The following is a 12,693-nucleotide window of genomic DNA, read 5'->3' as shown; positions in this document are numbered from 1 at the left end:
AGCCTCAACCTGCTGGTCTCTGGCGATCCTTCCACCTCAGCCTTCCAAGTAGCCGGAATTACAGGCATGCGCTACCACGCCCGGCTGATTTTTTTTGATTTATTGTAGAGATGAGGTCTCGCCAAGTTGCCCAGGTGGGTCTTGAACCTGCGGGCTCAGGCAATCCACTCACCTCAGCCTCCCAGAGGCGCGGGATTACAGGCTGAGCCACCGAGCCCGGCTGAATAAGGCCACTATTAACATTCACTTATAAGTATTTGTAGTTCTGTGTTTTCTTATCTCTTCTGTAAAGACCTAGAAGTGGGATTGCTCAGTTGTATGATAAGTGTATGCTTAACTGCCGCGGCCTGTGCAGCTGCCTTGAGGGTCCCAAGAGAGAGCGACCAGAGATTAAGAAAGACATAGACCAGTATCTCAAAGCAATATTTACATTCTTACAGTCATGAGAGCATTATTTTCAATAGTCAAGATCTGAAAAATAATCTAAGTGTTCACCAATGAATGAATCAATACAGAAAATGACACACACACACACACACACACACACACACACACACACACACAGTGGAAAATTACTCAGCATAATTTTTTTAAAAATAAGAAAATATTTTCTTATTTGTGATAACATGAGTGAATCTGGAAGATTTTTTATTAAGTAAAAAATGAAAGAAACAGCTAAATTTATAAAAGAAAAGGTAGAAGGGTGATTGCCATCAACTGGTGGAGAGGGGTAGGAATGGGAAGATGATCTTCAAATGGTCTCACTCATAAGTGGACTTTGAACAGCTACTTTAATACTATAACAAAAGGATTGACAGAAGCAGAAAACGGGGGAGGGAGGCAGGGAGGAGGGATTGACAGCAGTAGAAATCTTCCTGGGGGAGCGGGGAACACCTCATCAACAAGGGTACCTGTACAATGAATATTTGTATAGCTAACCCTGAATTGTACCCGACAATTTTAAAATTAAAAAGACAAAATTAAAGTTAAAAAAATTGTAGAAACTTATTACGGTAAGGTCTCTGTTGATCTGAGATCTTACAACTTTAAAAATACACTAACAAAACACAGAAGTGCAAGCAAGTTTATAAATATAAAAACATGAAATTGACTTTTTATGTGATGAAAAAGTGAATTGATAAGATTTTACAAAGTCAGTATTGTGTTTGACATATAAGTGAAAACAAGTCAAACTGTTTATAATATGTTAATGTGCACTTAGAATAAATATAGTAGGGTATTAAATGCTCCATTTGTAGTGCAGGAAATAATAGAGCCATTGAAAATATACATATGTGTATATTATAAATATTGCTTTTATCTGGTTTTTATATATCTTCAATATTACTTTTGTTGAGAAATAACTGCATTGCATGTTTTATATATTTTTATGCATGTGAATTTCCTTTTAAAGTCAGAGTCAGTCACCCTAAAATTTAAATTTAAGGGTTTATTGGATATTGGAATAAATATATATATAAAAAAAAAGAAAGACATAGACACAAAGACATAAAGAAAAGCTGGGGCCAGGTGGGACACTTTCTTCTGATGGAGGAGAAGTGACCCTGAACTAGCTCAGCATGTTTATTTTATGATTAAGCACAAAAAAAGTTGGAATGGATTCAAGGTCTGTGAGAGAGCTATAATGGAATTTGTTGCTACCTAAAGGTGAGTTGTTTCACAGTTATCTTGTTGTAACTAAGGCTTTATTTATGCTATGTGCACCTGGATGTGTGGGCATATGAGACACCGTTTCATGTAGCAGGTTGCATCCCTCACAACCTGCCTTTGGTAGGATGTAGAGCTTCTAAGCGAGACCTTGCCTGTGAGCTTGGGGCCATTAAGCGAGACCTTACCTTCGCTTGGGCCTTTTACTCAAGGCCTGCTACAGCGACAGTGCTCGTCTGCTCCCCACATCACATCCACTCCCAACACTTAACTTTATAAGAAACTACTAAGTTGTTTTTCAAAGTGGTTGTACTGTTCTGCATTTCCGCCAGCAATATTTGGAAGTTCCAATTGCTCCAAATACTTGTTATTGTCAGTATTTTTAATTTCAGCCATTTAGTGGGTGTGTGGTGATATCCTGCTATGGTTTTAAGTTTACATTTTCCTAAAGACTAATAATGTTGAGTACCTTTTCATGTGCTTGTTAGATCAAAGTTCTTCATCTTTGTAACATTGATATAATAATATTATTTAGTTCACAGTTGATGCTCAGGTTTTGTCACTTGTTCCAGTAATGTTCTTAATGAGTTTCTCCTTCCTTTAGATCCAGTCCAGACCACACAGTGGGATTAGTTATCATGTTTGTTTGTCGTCTTTTAATCTTAGTTCTTTATCTTTCTTGGACCCTTAACTTAAAAAAAGACAAAAACAAGTATAGACCTTTTATTTTGTAGAATATCTCTCAATTTGGGTTTATCTGATAATTTCCTTTTGAATAGATTCAAGTCATGCTTTTTTGGCAAGAATATTAGAAAAGTTATGTCGTGCCCTTCTCAGAGGCATCATATCAAAGGATCCCCTATGTAAATATTACTGATGACTTTATTTGTTGCCCTAGCAATTTTTGCCTACCTTGATGTTGCAAATAATTCTCCTGTTTTTTTCTAGAATTTTCACAGTTTTGGCTTTAGGTTTATGATCCATCTAACTTTAACTTTTGTGTGTGATGTGAAATAGGGATTGAGTTTCTTTTCTTCTCTCTCTTTTTTTTTTTTTAATATTTTTGCCTCATTAGTTTTCTTTTTTCTTTTCCTTTTTTTTTTGAATTGGAATCTTACTCTCTCACCCCAGCTGGAGGGCAGTGGCACATTCCCGGCCACCACAGCCTCGACCTGCTGGACTCAGAGGATCCTTCTGCCTCAGCCTTCCAAGTAGCTGGAACTATAGACATGTGCCACCACACCTGGTTAATTTTTGGATTTTTTATTGTAGAGATGAGGTCTCGCCAAGTTGCCCAGGCTGGTCTTGAACCTGTGGGCTCAAGCAGTCCTCTCACCTCAGCCTCCCAAAGCCCTGGGATTATAAGTGTGAGCCAGCACGCCCAGCAGTTTCCTTTTTTCTGTTTCTTGGATTTCTACTTTTTGTTGCACTACTTTCCTTGAAATTTAATTTGCTCTTCTTTTTCTAACTTTTTAAAGTAAAAACTTAGATCAGTGTTCTATGACTTTTCTTCTGTTCATGTAAGCATTTAAAGCTATATGTTTCCCATTAAATACTGGTCTACTGCATCCCATTAATTTTGATATGTAGACTTTTTATCACTTAGTTCAAAATGTTTTTTGATTTCCTTTAATTTATTTTTTGGCCCATGGGTTGTTGAGAAGTGTTATTTAGAAACATCTGGGGCTTTTATAGATATCGTACTGCTATTGTTTTTTTGTTTTAAGAGAGTGTGTGTGTGTGTGTGTGTGTGTGTGTGTGATTTATTTATCAGCAGACATACTCTTTTTTTTTTGAGTTGGAATCTCACTCTGTTGCCCAGACTGGGGTGCAGTGGCCGCTCCTGGCCAATGCAGCCTTGACCTGCTGGGCTCTGGATCCTTCCGCCTCAGCCTTCCAAGTAGCTGGAACTACAGGCGCGTGCGCTACCACGCCCGGCTAATTTTTGATTTATTGTAGAGATGAGGTCTCATCAAGTTGCCCAGGTGGGTCTCGAACCTGTGGGCTCAGGCAATTCACTCACCTTAGCTTCTCAAGCGCGGGATTACAGGCTGAGCCACCGAGCCCGGCTCAGACATACTCTTTAAGATCTTAATATTTTGAAATGTACTGCGACATTTTATGGCCTAGCTTGTGGTCTATCTTGGTAGATATCCCATGTCCACTTAAGGAGTATGGGTTCTGCTATTGTTGGGAGTAGTCTCCTGTAGCTGTATCAATCAAGTCAAAGTGGTTAATAGTTAATTTTGTTTTCTGTATCCTTACTGATTTTTATCTACGTGTTCTATCAATTATGTAGAAAAGGGTGTTGAAATCTCCATCCATAATTGTAGATTTATTTCTTTCTCCTTTCAGTTCTGTCAGCTTTTGCTTCTGTGCAATTTGAAGCTCTGTTCTTATTGATGATATGACTTCCTGATATATCGATCCTATCAACATTATAAATATTCACTCCTTTTTGTTGTTGTATTCCTTTTTCTTCAAGTCTATTTTATCTAATGATAGTGTTGCCACTTCAAGTTTCTTAAGCTCATTGGTGCATGAAACATTTTTCACCTACTTTTCACTTTCAACTGATTCTGTGTTAAAGATACATATATCGACTGGGTTCGGTGGCTCAGCCTGTAATCTCAGCACTTTGGGAGGCCGGTTGAGTGGATTGCCTGAGTCTGTAGGCTCGAGACTCACCCGGGCAACTTGGTGGGACTTTGTCTCTACAATAAATCAAAAATTTGCTGGGTATGGTAGCACGTGCCTGTAGTTCCAGCCACTTAGAAGACTGAGACGGAAAGATCGCTGGAGCCCAGCAGGTCGAGGCTTCGGTGGCCGGGAGCATACCACTGCACTCCAGTCTGGGCAACGGAGTAAGACTCCAACTCAAAAAAGATACATATATCTATTATAGATATCATTTATGATAGGGTTTCATTTAAATATTTTATTTTGCTCTTTGTCTTCTATTTATCCAATGTGGTTTTTGCTCTTCTGTTTTTCCTTTCATGTCTTCTTTTGTGTTAATCCAACTTTTTTTTAGTATTTTTTCTCCATACCACTCATCACATTTGACATTTAATATACTCTACTTATTTATCTGGTTTATTTTGCATGTCTTCCCACTAAACTCCACTAAGTTAGGTGTTTTTGTCTCTTTGGTAAACTGCTAGGAATATAGTAGCAATGAATATTTGCTGAGTGACTCATTAGCTGCATCTTCATCTCTTCAAAACAGCCATAAATAAACAAAAGCCTCTTAATGAGAAGAGCTTCAGATTTTGGTGCCTTGTTCTTTCAATACAGTTCACTCTTCTTGACTTACAGGACTATTGACATTTCATTCTCATTGTAACTATCATGTGGGTCAATTTAGAAGTCTAGATAGGCTAGCTGCAGATTAAATGGAATTACAGATGAAAGAAGTTTGTGAAGTGTAAAGCACTATGAGAGTATAAGATGTATCAGATCCTTGTGTGCAGTTGCATGAATTAGGCTGACTTTTTCAGATTTCATTTTGAGAATGTATGTGTGTGTGTGTGTGTGTGTGTGTGTATGTGTGTAAGGGATGAATATTTTGAATTATCAAAATAATAATGTCATTTCAGTGTGTTTAGAATAGTATCCTTACTATGTTCTGATTAATATTTTGTCTGACTTTTCTTTTTTAGGAACTTAAGAGATTTGAGAACTTTGTAAAATCTTGTCCTCCATTTGATATTGTCATTGATGGCCTCAATGTCGCCAAAATGTTTCCTAAGGCTCGTGAATCTCAAGTTGTAAGTACAAGTTTTATTTTGTTATTCCACATCTCTAGAAATATTTATTGTACTCATTTGTGATTTTCCTTGAGACTCTCAGCTCTCTATTTTTCTTTCTTGTAAAACTAAGCTTCTAAAGGTGCCACAATGATCATCCGCTCCTTTAAGATTCACCTTTTTCATTGCTGACAATTAAGTGGCTCTTAAAGGCTGGGAGAAAGAAATTAAAAGAGTGAGGAATTTTTTTTAAAAGACTATGCAGTAGTAAAGGACTAGATCTTCTCTTTTTGTATAACCTTTAGCTAGCCTTCTCCTAGGCCTCAACTCTCCCTTTGGCGTTACTCTGTTAATTCTCTTTGGTCATATCTGTATATGATAAAAGACCCCAAAAAAAACCCCCAGAATTTGTTTATAACAAGCTGTGCATTTATTCTTATGTGTTTAAACTTCAGTTACCTTCAGAGTACTCTCTGTTTGATGCAATACACCTATCAAGATACTTTTTCTACTGCTCAAAACAGTTTTTGAACTGTTAAATTTTGATGCCTTTTAGTGCTGCTGCTGTTTTTTGTTTCACCTCTTCCGTAGCAGAAAAATGTTTCCCTTTGAGGACTTTTGTCATCTGAGAAACAAAAAAAAGTCACTCAGGGCAAGATCTGGTGAATAGGGAGGATGGGGCACTTGGGTCATGCAGTTTTTGCTCAAAAACTGCTGAATACTCAGTGTGGTGTGGTGTGGGCAGGTTGTTCTTGTAAATCACTCATCATGAAATTGGCAAGCACATTGAAAGAATCTCAAAAAAAATTCACTGACTTAAACTCAGCTGCTCACAAAAATGCTAGCTGGTACACTGATATGGATGGGTTTGTAGAACACTTAACCTGGTGAGAGAAACCTGTACTACAAGTGCTGGGATTACAGGCTGAGTCACCGAGCCCGGCCAGCTTTTATTCTTAAGAGAATTTAATGTTAGCAATGGTTATAACAAATTTTGTTATTACCCAGCTCTTTAGAGCACAATTATCTTGTGGCAGTGCACTGGTATTATTGTTGGGAAACCTCAGTTTAGAGACTCAGAGATGCTACCTCAATAAGGAAAAGAAGAAAAAGTTTCCCTTTGATGCTAGAGATCTGAAAAAATAAAATTTTTTTCAAAATTAGATAAAAATTAAAGACATTTAACATTTAGATAATTTATCAGCCAGAAGAAAAAAATCTTTAAAAAAAAAAAAAGCTTATATAAAAATCCCAAAGTGTTGGTATTACAGGCGTGAGCCACTATGCCTGGCCTCATTGCAGTATTTTCGGTGGATGATTTGACTATCACGCCTGTAGTCTCTGCACTTTGGGAGGCTGAGGCAGAAGGATCACTTGAGGCCAGGAGTCCACGACCAGTCTGGACAACATAGTAAGACCTTGTCTCTACAAAAAAAAATTTAAAAAAATATTAGCCAGTTGTGGTGGTGCACACCTATAGTCCAAGCCACTTGGGAAGCTGAAGCGGATCTCCTGAGCCCAGTAGGTCAAGGCTGTGGTGCTGTGATTGGGCCACTGCACTCCAGCCTGGGCATCAGAGTGAGACCCTGACCCAAAAAAATAAAATAAAATAGTTGAAATTCTACTTTTAGGAACTGACCATCACAACTAGCACATAAAGTTATATATCCAAATATATTAATTATTGCATTATTGGTAAGCAGAAAAATATCTAAACTATTAAATATCAATCTAAAGCCTGATACATAGTTGAACTTCCGTTTAAATGAATAAGGTAGGTCTATATGTGCTAATAGGGAACAGTAATCAAAACATAAGAAGCAAATTGAAAACAGTATGGTTGGTGTTACTCTACATGCATTAAAAACAAAAGATTACCCGTATATAAATAAATATTTTTTGAATAAGTCTGTATGTTCAGAAAATTTCTAGAAGCTTACATATATACATACACAAAATTTAACAATGGTTACCTTTTGGAGTTGAGGATAGAGGACTACATAAGAGAATGAGCCGATTGCTTTTTTTTGTTTTTATTTTTGAATTTTCTTCTACCTTGAGCGTATATGAGGGAGGACACCCAAAAAGCCGAATTTTATTTATTAAAAATTGTATATTTATTCTTACATGTTTGAAATTCAGTCACATTCAAATTATTCTCCGTTTGATGTAGTACGCCTATTGAAACACTTTTTCTATGGCTCAAAACGGCTTTTGAACACATCAATTTTGATGACTTTTAGTGCTTCTGCTGTTTTTTTTTTTTTTTAAGTTGGAGTCTCACTCCATCGCCCAGTCTGGAGTGTAGTGTCACACTCACGGCCACCCCAGCCTCGACCTGCTGAGCTCTGGCGATCCTTCCGCTTCAGCCTTCCAAGTAGCCAGAACTACAGGCATGCGCTACCACGCCAGGCTAAGTTTTTGATTTGTTATAGAGATGAGGTCTCGTCAAGTTGCCCAGGCTGGTCTTGAACCCGTGGGCTCAGGCAATCCTTTCATCTGGGCCTCTCAAAGTGCTGGGATTACAGGCTTGAGCTACCGTGCCTGGCCACTTCTGCTGCTTTACCTCTTCCACTTTGGCAAAACATTTCCCTTTGAGGCCTTTTTCATTTTGGGAAACAAAAAAAAGTCTCTGGGTGAGATCGGGCGAATAGAAAGGGTGGTATACAGGGGTCATGCTATTTTTGGTCAAAAGCTGCTTAACACTCAGTGTGGTGTGGACAGGTGCGTTGTTATGGTGGAAGAACCAGTCACTTATTTGCCACAACTCACGACGTTTGTCTGTAAATTATGACTAACCTCAAAACTTCCAGATAAAAACTTTGGTTGACCATTTGATCTGGAGGAACAAATTCCGAGTGTACGACAAGGGAGCCCCTTTTTTGGGAGGATCTTCCTGAATTACTTTAAAATTAGAAAATATATTAGGAAAAGAAAAAAGTTAAGATATATTCTTGATAAACATCTTAAAATAATTTTATAATACTCTGCGCCTTGTGGATATACACAATTTTAAAATCACTTCTCTTGTTGGACATATAGGGTTGTTTTTCATTTTTTCTATGATAAGTAATACTTGGACAGTTATCTCTGTGCATATTTCATGTGATTTCTTTGGAACAGATTCCAGAAATAGAACTTTAGTCAAAAGATATGGATATTTTTAAAGTTCTCAGTATATATTGCCAAATTACTTTCTAAAATGATTGTAGCAATTTATACTACCACCAACAGTGTATAAATAGTGCCCAAATATAACACATTTCTTCCAGGTTGCTCACTACATAATTGCTTTAACTATATCATCTGTGCCACGAGTCTGCTCAGTGAAAAAGGCTGGATAGTTTTCCCCTCCATTTTGTAGATCAAACAGATTTTTTAACATTGGGGAACAAAGTTTAATGAAATGGTTCCAGAAAGAAAATATTCTTTACTATCTTTTTTGTCTTTTCTCTCTCTCTCTTTCAATATAGTTACCTATACATGTATGTAAAGGAAAGATTAGGAATTCCAGTTCCATGAGTCTTGAATTTTTTCCATCTTTGTGTGAAGAAGTTTCCAGATTATTTCTGTGGAATAATGTACATATTATTTACGCTTTTCCTATAAATTGTCTGCATAGTGTTATACATTCTTCTTGGTCCCTTTCCATTAGTGATTAATTCCTTTAATGGTTAAGTATTATTCTCTGTAAGCTCATTAATGAGAAAAGAACCTTTTTGCATTCATTATATAAGGAGAAGCACCGTGATCACATATCTTGAGCTTAGAGCCTACTGCTTAAGGATAATAGAGATTAAGGACCTAAAGAAAGCAAATTCTAGTTGTGAATTTATTTTGTTAATTTTCAGATGTATCTTTTTTCTATTTAAATTTTCCTGAAGCCAAGTATATTTTATAACTAATATTAGCAGAAACTTACTAGCTACCATGTAAAGATTTATTGGTGATTATCATTGCCTGGGTATGTGCAGATTTAACTGTACACGGTGTATGTCTATTCATTTATTTATCACCTCAGTTGAGTTAGTTGGTAATGGTAGCCTCACACACTGTTTAATTTTAACCTAAATCTTTTTTTTTTTTTTTTGAGTTGGAGTCTCACTCTGTCGCCCAGACTGGAGTGCAGTGGCCGCTCCCGGCCACCGCAGCCTCGACCTGCTGGGCTCTGGCGATCCTTCCACCTCAGCCTTTCAAGTAGCTGGAACTACAGGCACACACTACCATGCCCGGCTAATTTTTTTTATTTATTGTGGAGATGAGGTCTCGCCAAATTGCCCAGGCAGGTCTCGAACCTGCGGGCTCAGGCAGTCCACTTACCTCAGCCTCCCAAAGCGCAGGATTACAGACTGAGCCACCGAGCCCAGCTTAATTTTTTTTTAAATTTATTGTAGAGATGAGGTCTCACCAAGTTGCCCAGGTGGGTCTCGAACCCATGGGCTCAGGCAATCCACTCACCTCAGCCTCCCAAAGCACGGGATTACAGGCTGAGCCACCAAGCCCGGCTTAATCTAAATCTTAATTTTAAATATTTGCTGAAGGTTTCCTGACAATGGAGGAAAAGGTTGTAGAGAATGCTTCTATGAATATTTGAGTACAAATTTTTGTGAGGATGTATCTCATTTTTTTTCCTTTTCATTTCTTTTGGGTATATACCTAGGAATAGAATTGGTGGGTCACATAGTAACTCTGTGTTTAATCTTTTGGACTGCCAAGCTGTTTTTCAAAGCAATTATGCCATTTTATATTTCCATCAGCTGTGTATAAGGGTTCCAGTTTCTCCACATTTTTACTAACACTTGTTATTATTTGTCTTTTTGATGCTAGTCATCCCAGTAGGTGTGAAGTGATAACTTGTAGTTTTGATTTGCATTTCCTAATGATGTATGATGTTGAGTATGTTTTAATAAATGCTTGTTGGCCATTTGTATATCTTTTTTGAAGAAATGTCAATTTAAATCCTTTCCCCATTTTTTAAATTGAGTTGTCTTTTTATTGTTGAATTGTAATTTTTTGATATATGCTAAATATCAGATTTTTATCAGATATGTGATTTGCAAATATTTTCTCCCTTTCTTTGGGGTGCCTTTTCAGTTTTTTGATGGCATCTTTTGAAGCACAGTTTTTCATTTTTAGAAGTCTAATTTATATTTTCCTTTGTTGCCTCTACTTTTGATGTCATATCTAAGAAATCATTGCCTAATCCAAGGTCATGAAGATTAATGCCTGTGTTTCTTTGTAGAGTTTTGTTGTTTTAATTCTTGCATTTACAGTGTCTACATTTTTAGGGAAGTAGTTCAATCTTGGGTAAATGATAAGCTAACATAAATTAGACTATAGTGAGATTAAAGGGGACTAGACTTTGCTGACTTGATACTTACCCTGTAAATGTTTTCCAAGTGTAAAGTGTATTGTGCTTAAAATAATCTATTTATTTGGTCTCAAATTTTCAGAAGAAGACAATGTTTAGTTTGGTTTTTTTTTTTTCTTTTTTAAGAAGAGGGAAGGATTCTGAGTGACTGGCAGATTAATTGTATACACTGTATTTTGAGAAGAACAGTTACTGCAATTTAGCAGGGAATTATGCTGATTCAGTTACTGTTTCTTGAGCACCTGTTTCATTATTAGGTACTGTTTTTTGTTTTTGTTTTTTTCTTTAGAGATAGGATCTTTCTCTGTTGCCCAGACCAGAGTGCAGTAATGGGATCATAGCTCACTGCAGTGTTGACTCCTGGGCTCAAACAATCCTCCCACCATAGCCTCCCAAGTAGCTGGGACTACAGGCTTGTGCCACCACACCTTGCTAATTTTTTCAAAGTTTTTGAAGAGACAGGGTCTCTTTATGTTGCCCAGGCTGGTCTTGGATTCCTGTCCTCAAGTGATTCTCCCACCTTGGCCTCCCAAAGTGCTGGGATTGTAGATATAAGCCACTGCAATTGGCTAAGATACTGTTTTAAACTTTGAGAATCTGACTATAGACCAATAATAGGAATGCTAGGAACAAGAAATGCATATTGTGCATCTTACTGTCTATTAACAATGGTTCTTGTGTTTGTAAATGGCTCTTGGATCTCTTTTTCCTTAAAGATCTACTTGAATTGTCAGAATGGAGAAAAATATTTACCCAAAATACATGGGATAAGAATTTTAAAATATATATATTAGGGGCTAGGCACAGTGGCTCATGCCTGTAATTCCTGCACTTTGGGAGGCTGAGGTGGGAAGATTGCTTGAGCTCAAGAGTTCCAGACTAGCCAGGGCGAGTCAACAAGACCTCATCTCCACAAAAAATAAAAAATTAGCTGGGCATAATGGTGCATGCGTATAGTCCCAGTTACTCAGGAGGCCAAGGAAGAAGGATCATATAAGCCCAGAGCTCAAGGCTTCAGTGAGCCATGAGCATGCTACTGTACTCCAGCTGTGGTGACAGAGTGAGAAGCTGACTCAAAAATAAATAAAACATGGTGATGGAATGACACCCTGACTCAAAAATTAATAATGTATTATGATTGGGAGTGGTGGCTCATGCCTGTAATCCCAGCACTATCGGAGGCAAGGTGGATCATTTAAGGCCAGGAGTTTAAAACCAGTCTGGACAACATAGTGAGAACCTAACTCTAGAAAAAATTAAATTAAGCAATTTTTAATAATGAAAAATAAAATAAGTATTGCAAAATGGGTTTAGTAACATTCAGTTCTCCAGAATATGTTGTAATTTAGAGGAAACTATGACTAAATTAAAAAGTACTAGCTATGAACCCTTTTATACCACTTGATTCAACCTTTATGTAGTGCTTGCACTAACATCTTTGTCATTACCTACTGCAAAATATTTTTAGATTTTCTTGGATGAGATTTTTCTTTTTTAAATAGAATTTAATTTTTTAAGAGCAGATTTAGGTTCATGGATTTATTTTTATGAACAGCCCTCCCCAACACTATGTTATTTAGATTCTTACAAATACTTATGAAGAAAAGCATTACATAGATAAGGAGAGGTAGAAATTAATTTTTAAAAACTGAAGTGAACCGGGCTCGGTGGCTCAGCCTGTAATCCCCCTCCTTGGGAGGCTGAGGTGAGTGGATTGCTGTTGGGAGCTGGCCGAGGAGGCCTGCCTGAGCGTTAGGGATCCAGGCAGGCTGCGGACCCTGAGACCACTAGGATGAGTTCAGGAGCTGATGGCCCATTCTCTCTTCCCTTCTTTGCTATTTGGCACGTCCCACTAGCAGGGACTTTGATGATCTAAGCATGAAGCTCTGAGAGTACGACAAGCAT

General features: G+C 37.5%; 1 protein-coding gene across 4 annotated transcripts in view; it reads left to right on the top strand.

Annotated features, from left to right (window-relative positions):
• KIAA0391 (KIAA0391 ortholog) overlaps positions 1–12,693 on the top strand; it is a 156,379-nt gene that overhangs the window by 44,859 nt on the left and 98,827 nt on the right. For all 4 annotated transcript variants that reach the window (XM_021719237.1, XM_021719235.1, XM_021719236.1 and 1 more), the window contains one exon: positions 5,331–5,438. In XM_021719237.1, coding sequence (XP_021574912.1) covers positions 5,331–5,438 — 108 coding nt within the window. The remainder of the gene's footprint in view (positions 1–5,330; positions 5,439–12,693) is intronic.

The sequence above is a fragment of the Carlito syrichta genome, unplaced genomic scaffold (assembly GCF_000164805.1).
Source record: "Carlito syrichta isolate Samal-C Ts95f unplaced genomic scaffold, Tarsius_syrichta-2.0.1 Scaffold314334, whole genome shotgun sequence".
Classification (NCBI taxonomy): Eukaryota; Metazoa; Chordata; class Mammalia; order Primates; family Tarsiidae; genus Carlito; species Carlito syrichta.
Note: the sequence above shows the minus strand (reverse complement) of the source record. Positions and strands in the feature narration are given on the sequence as shown.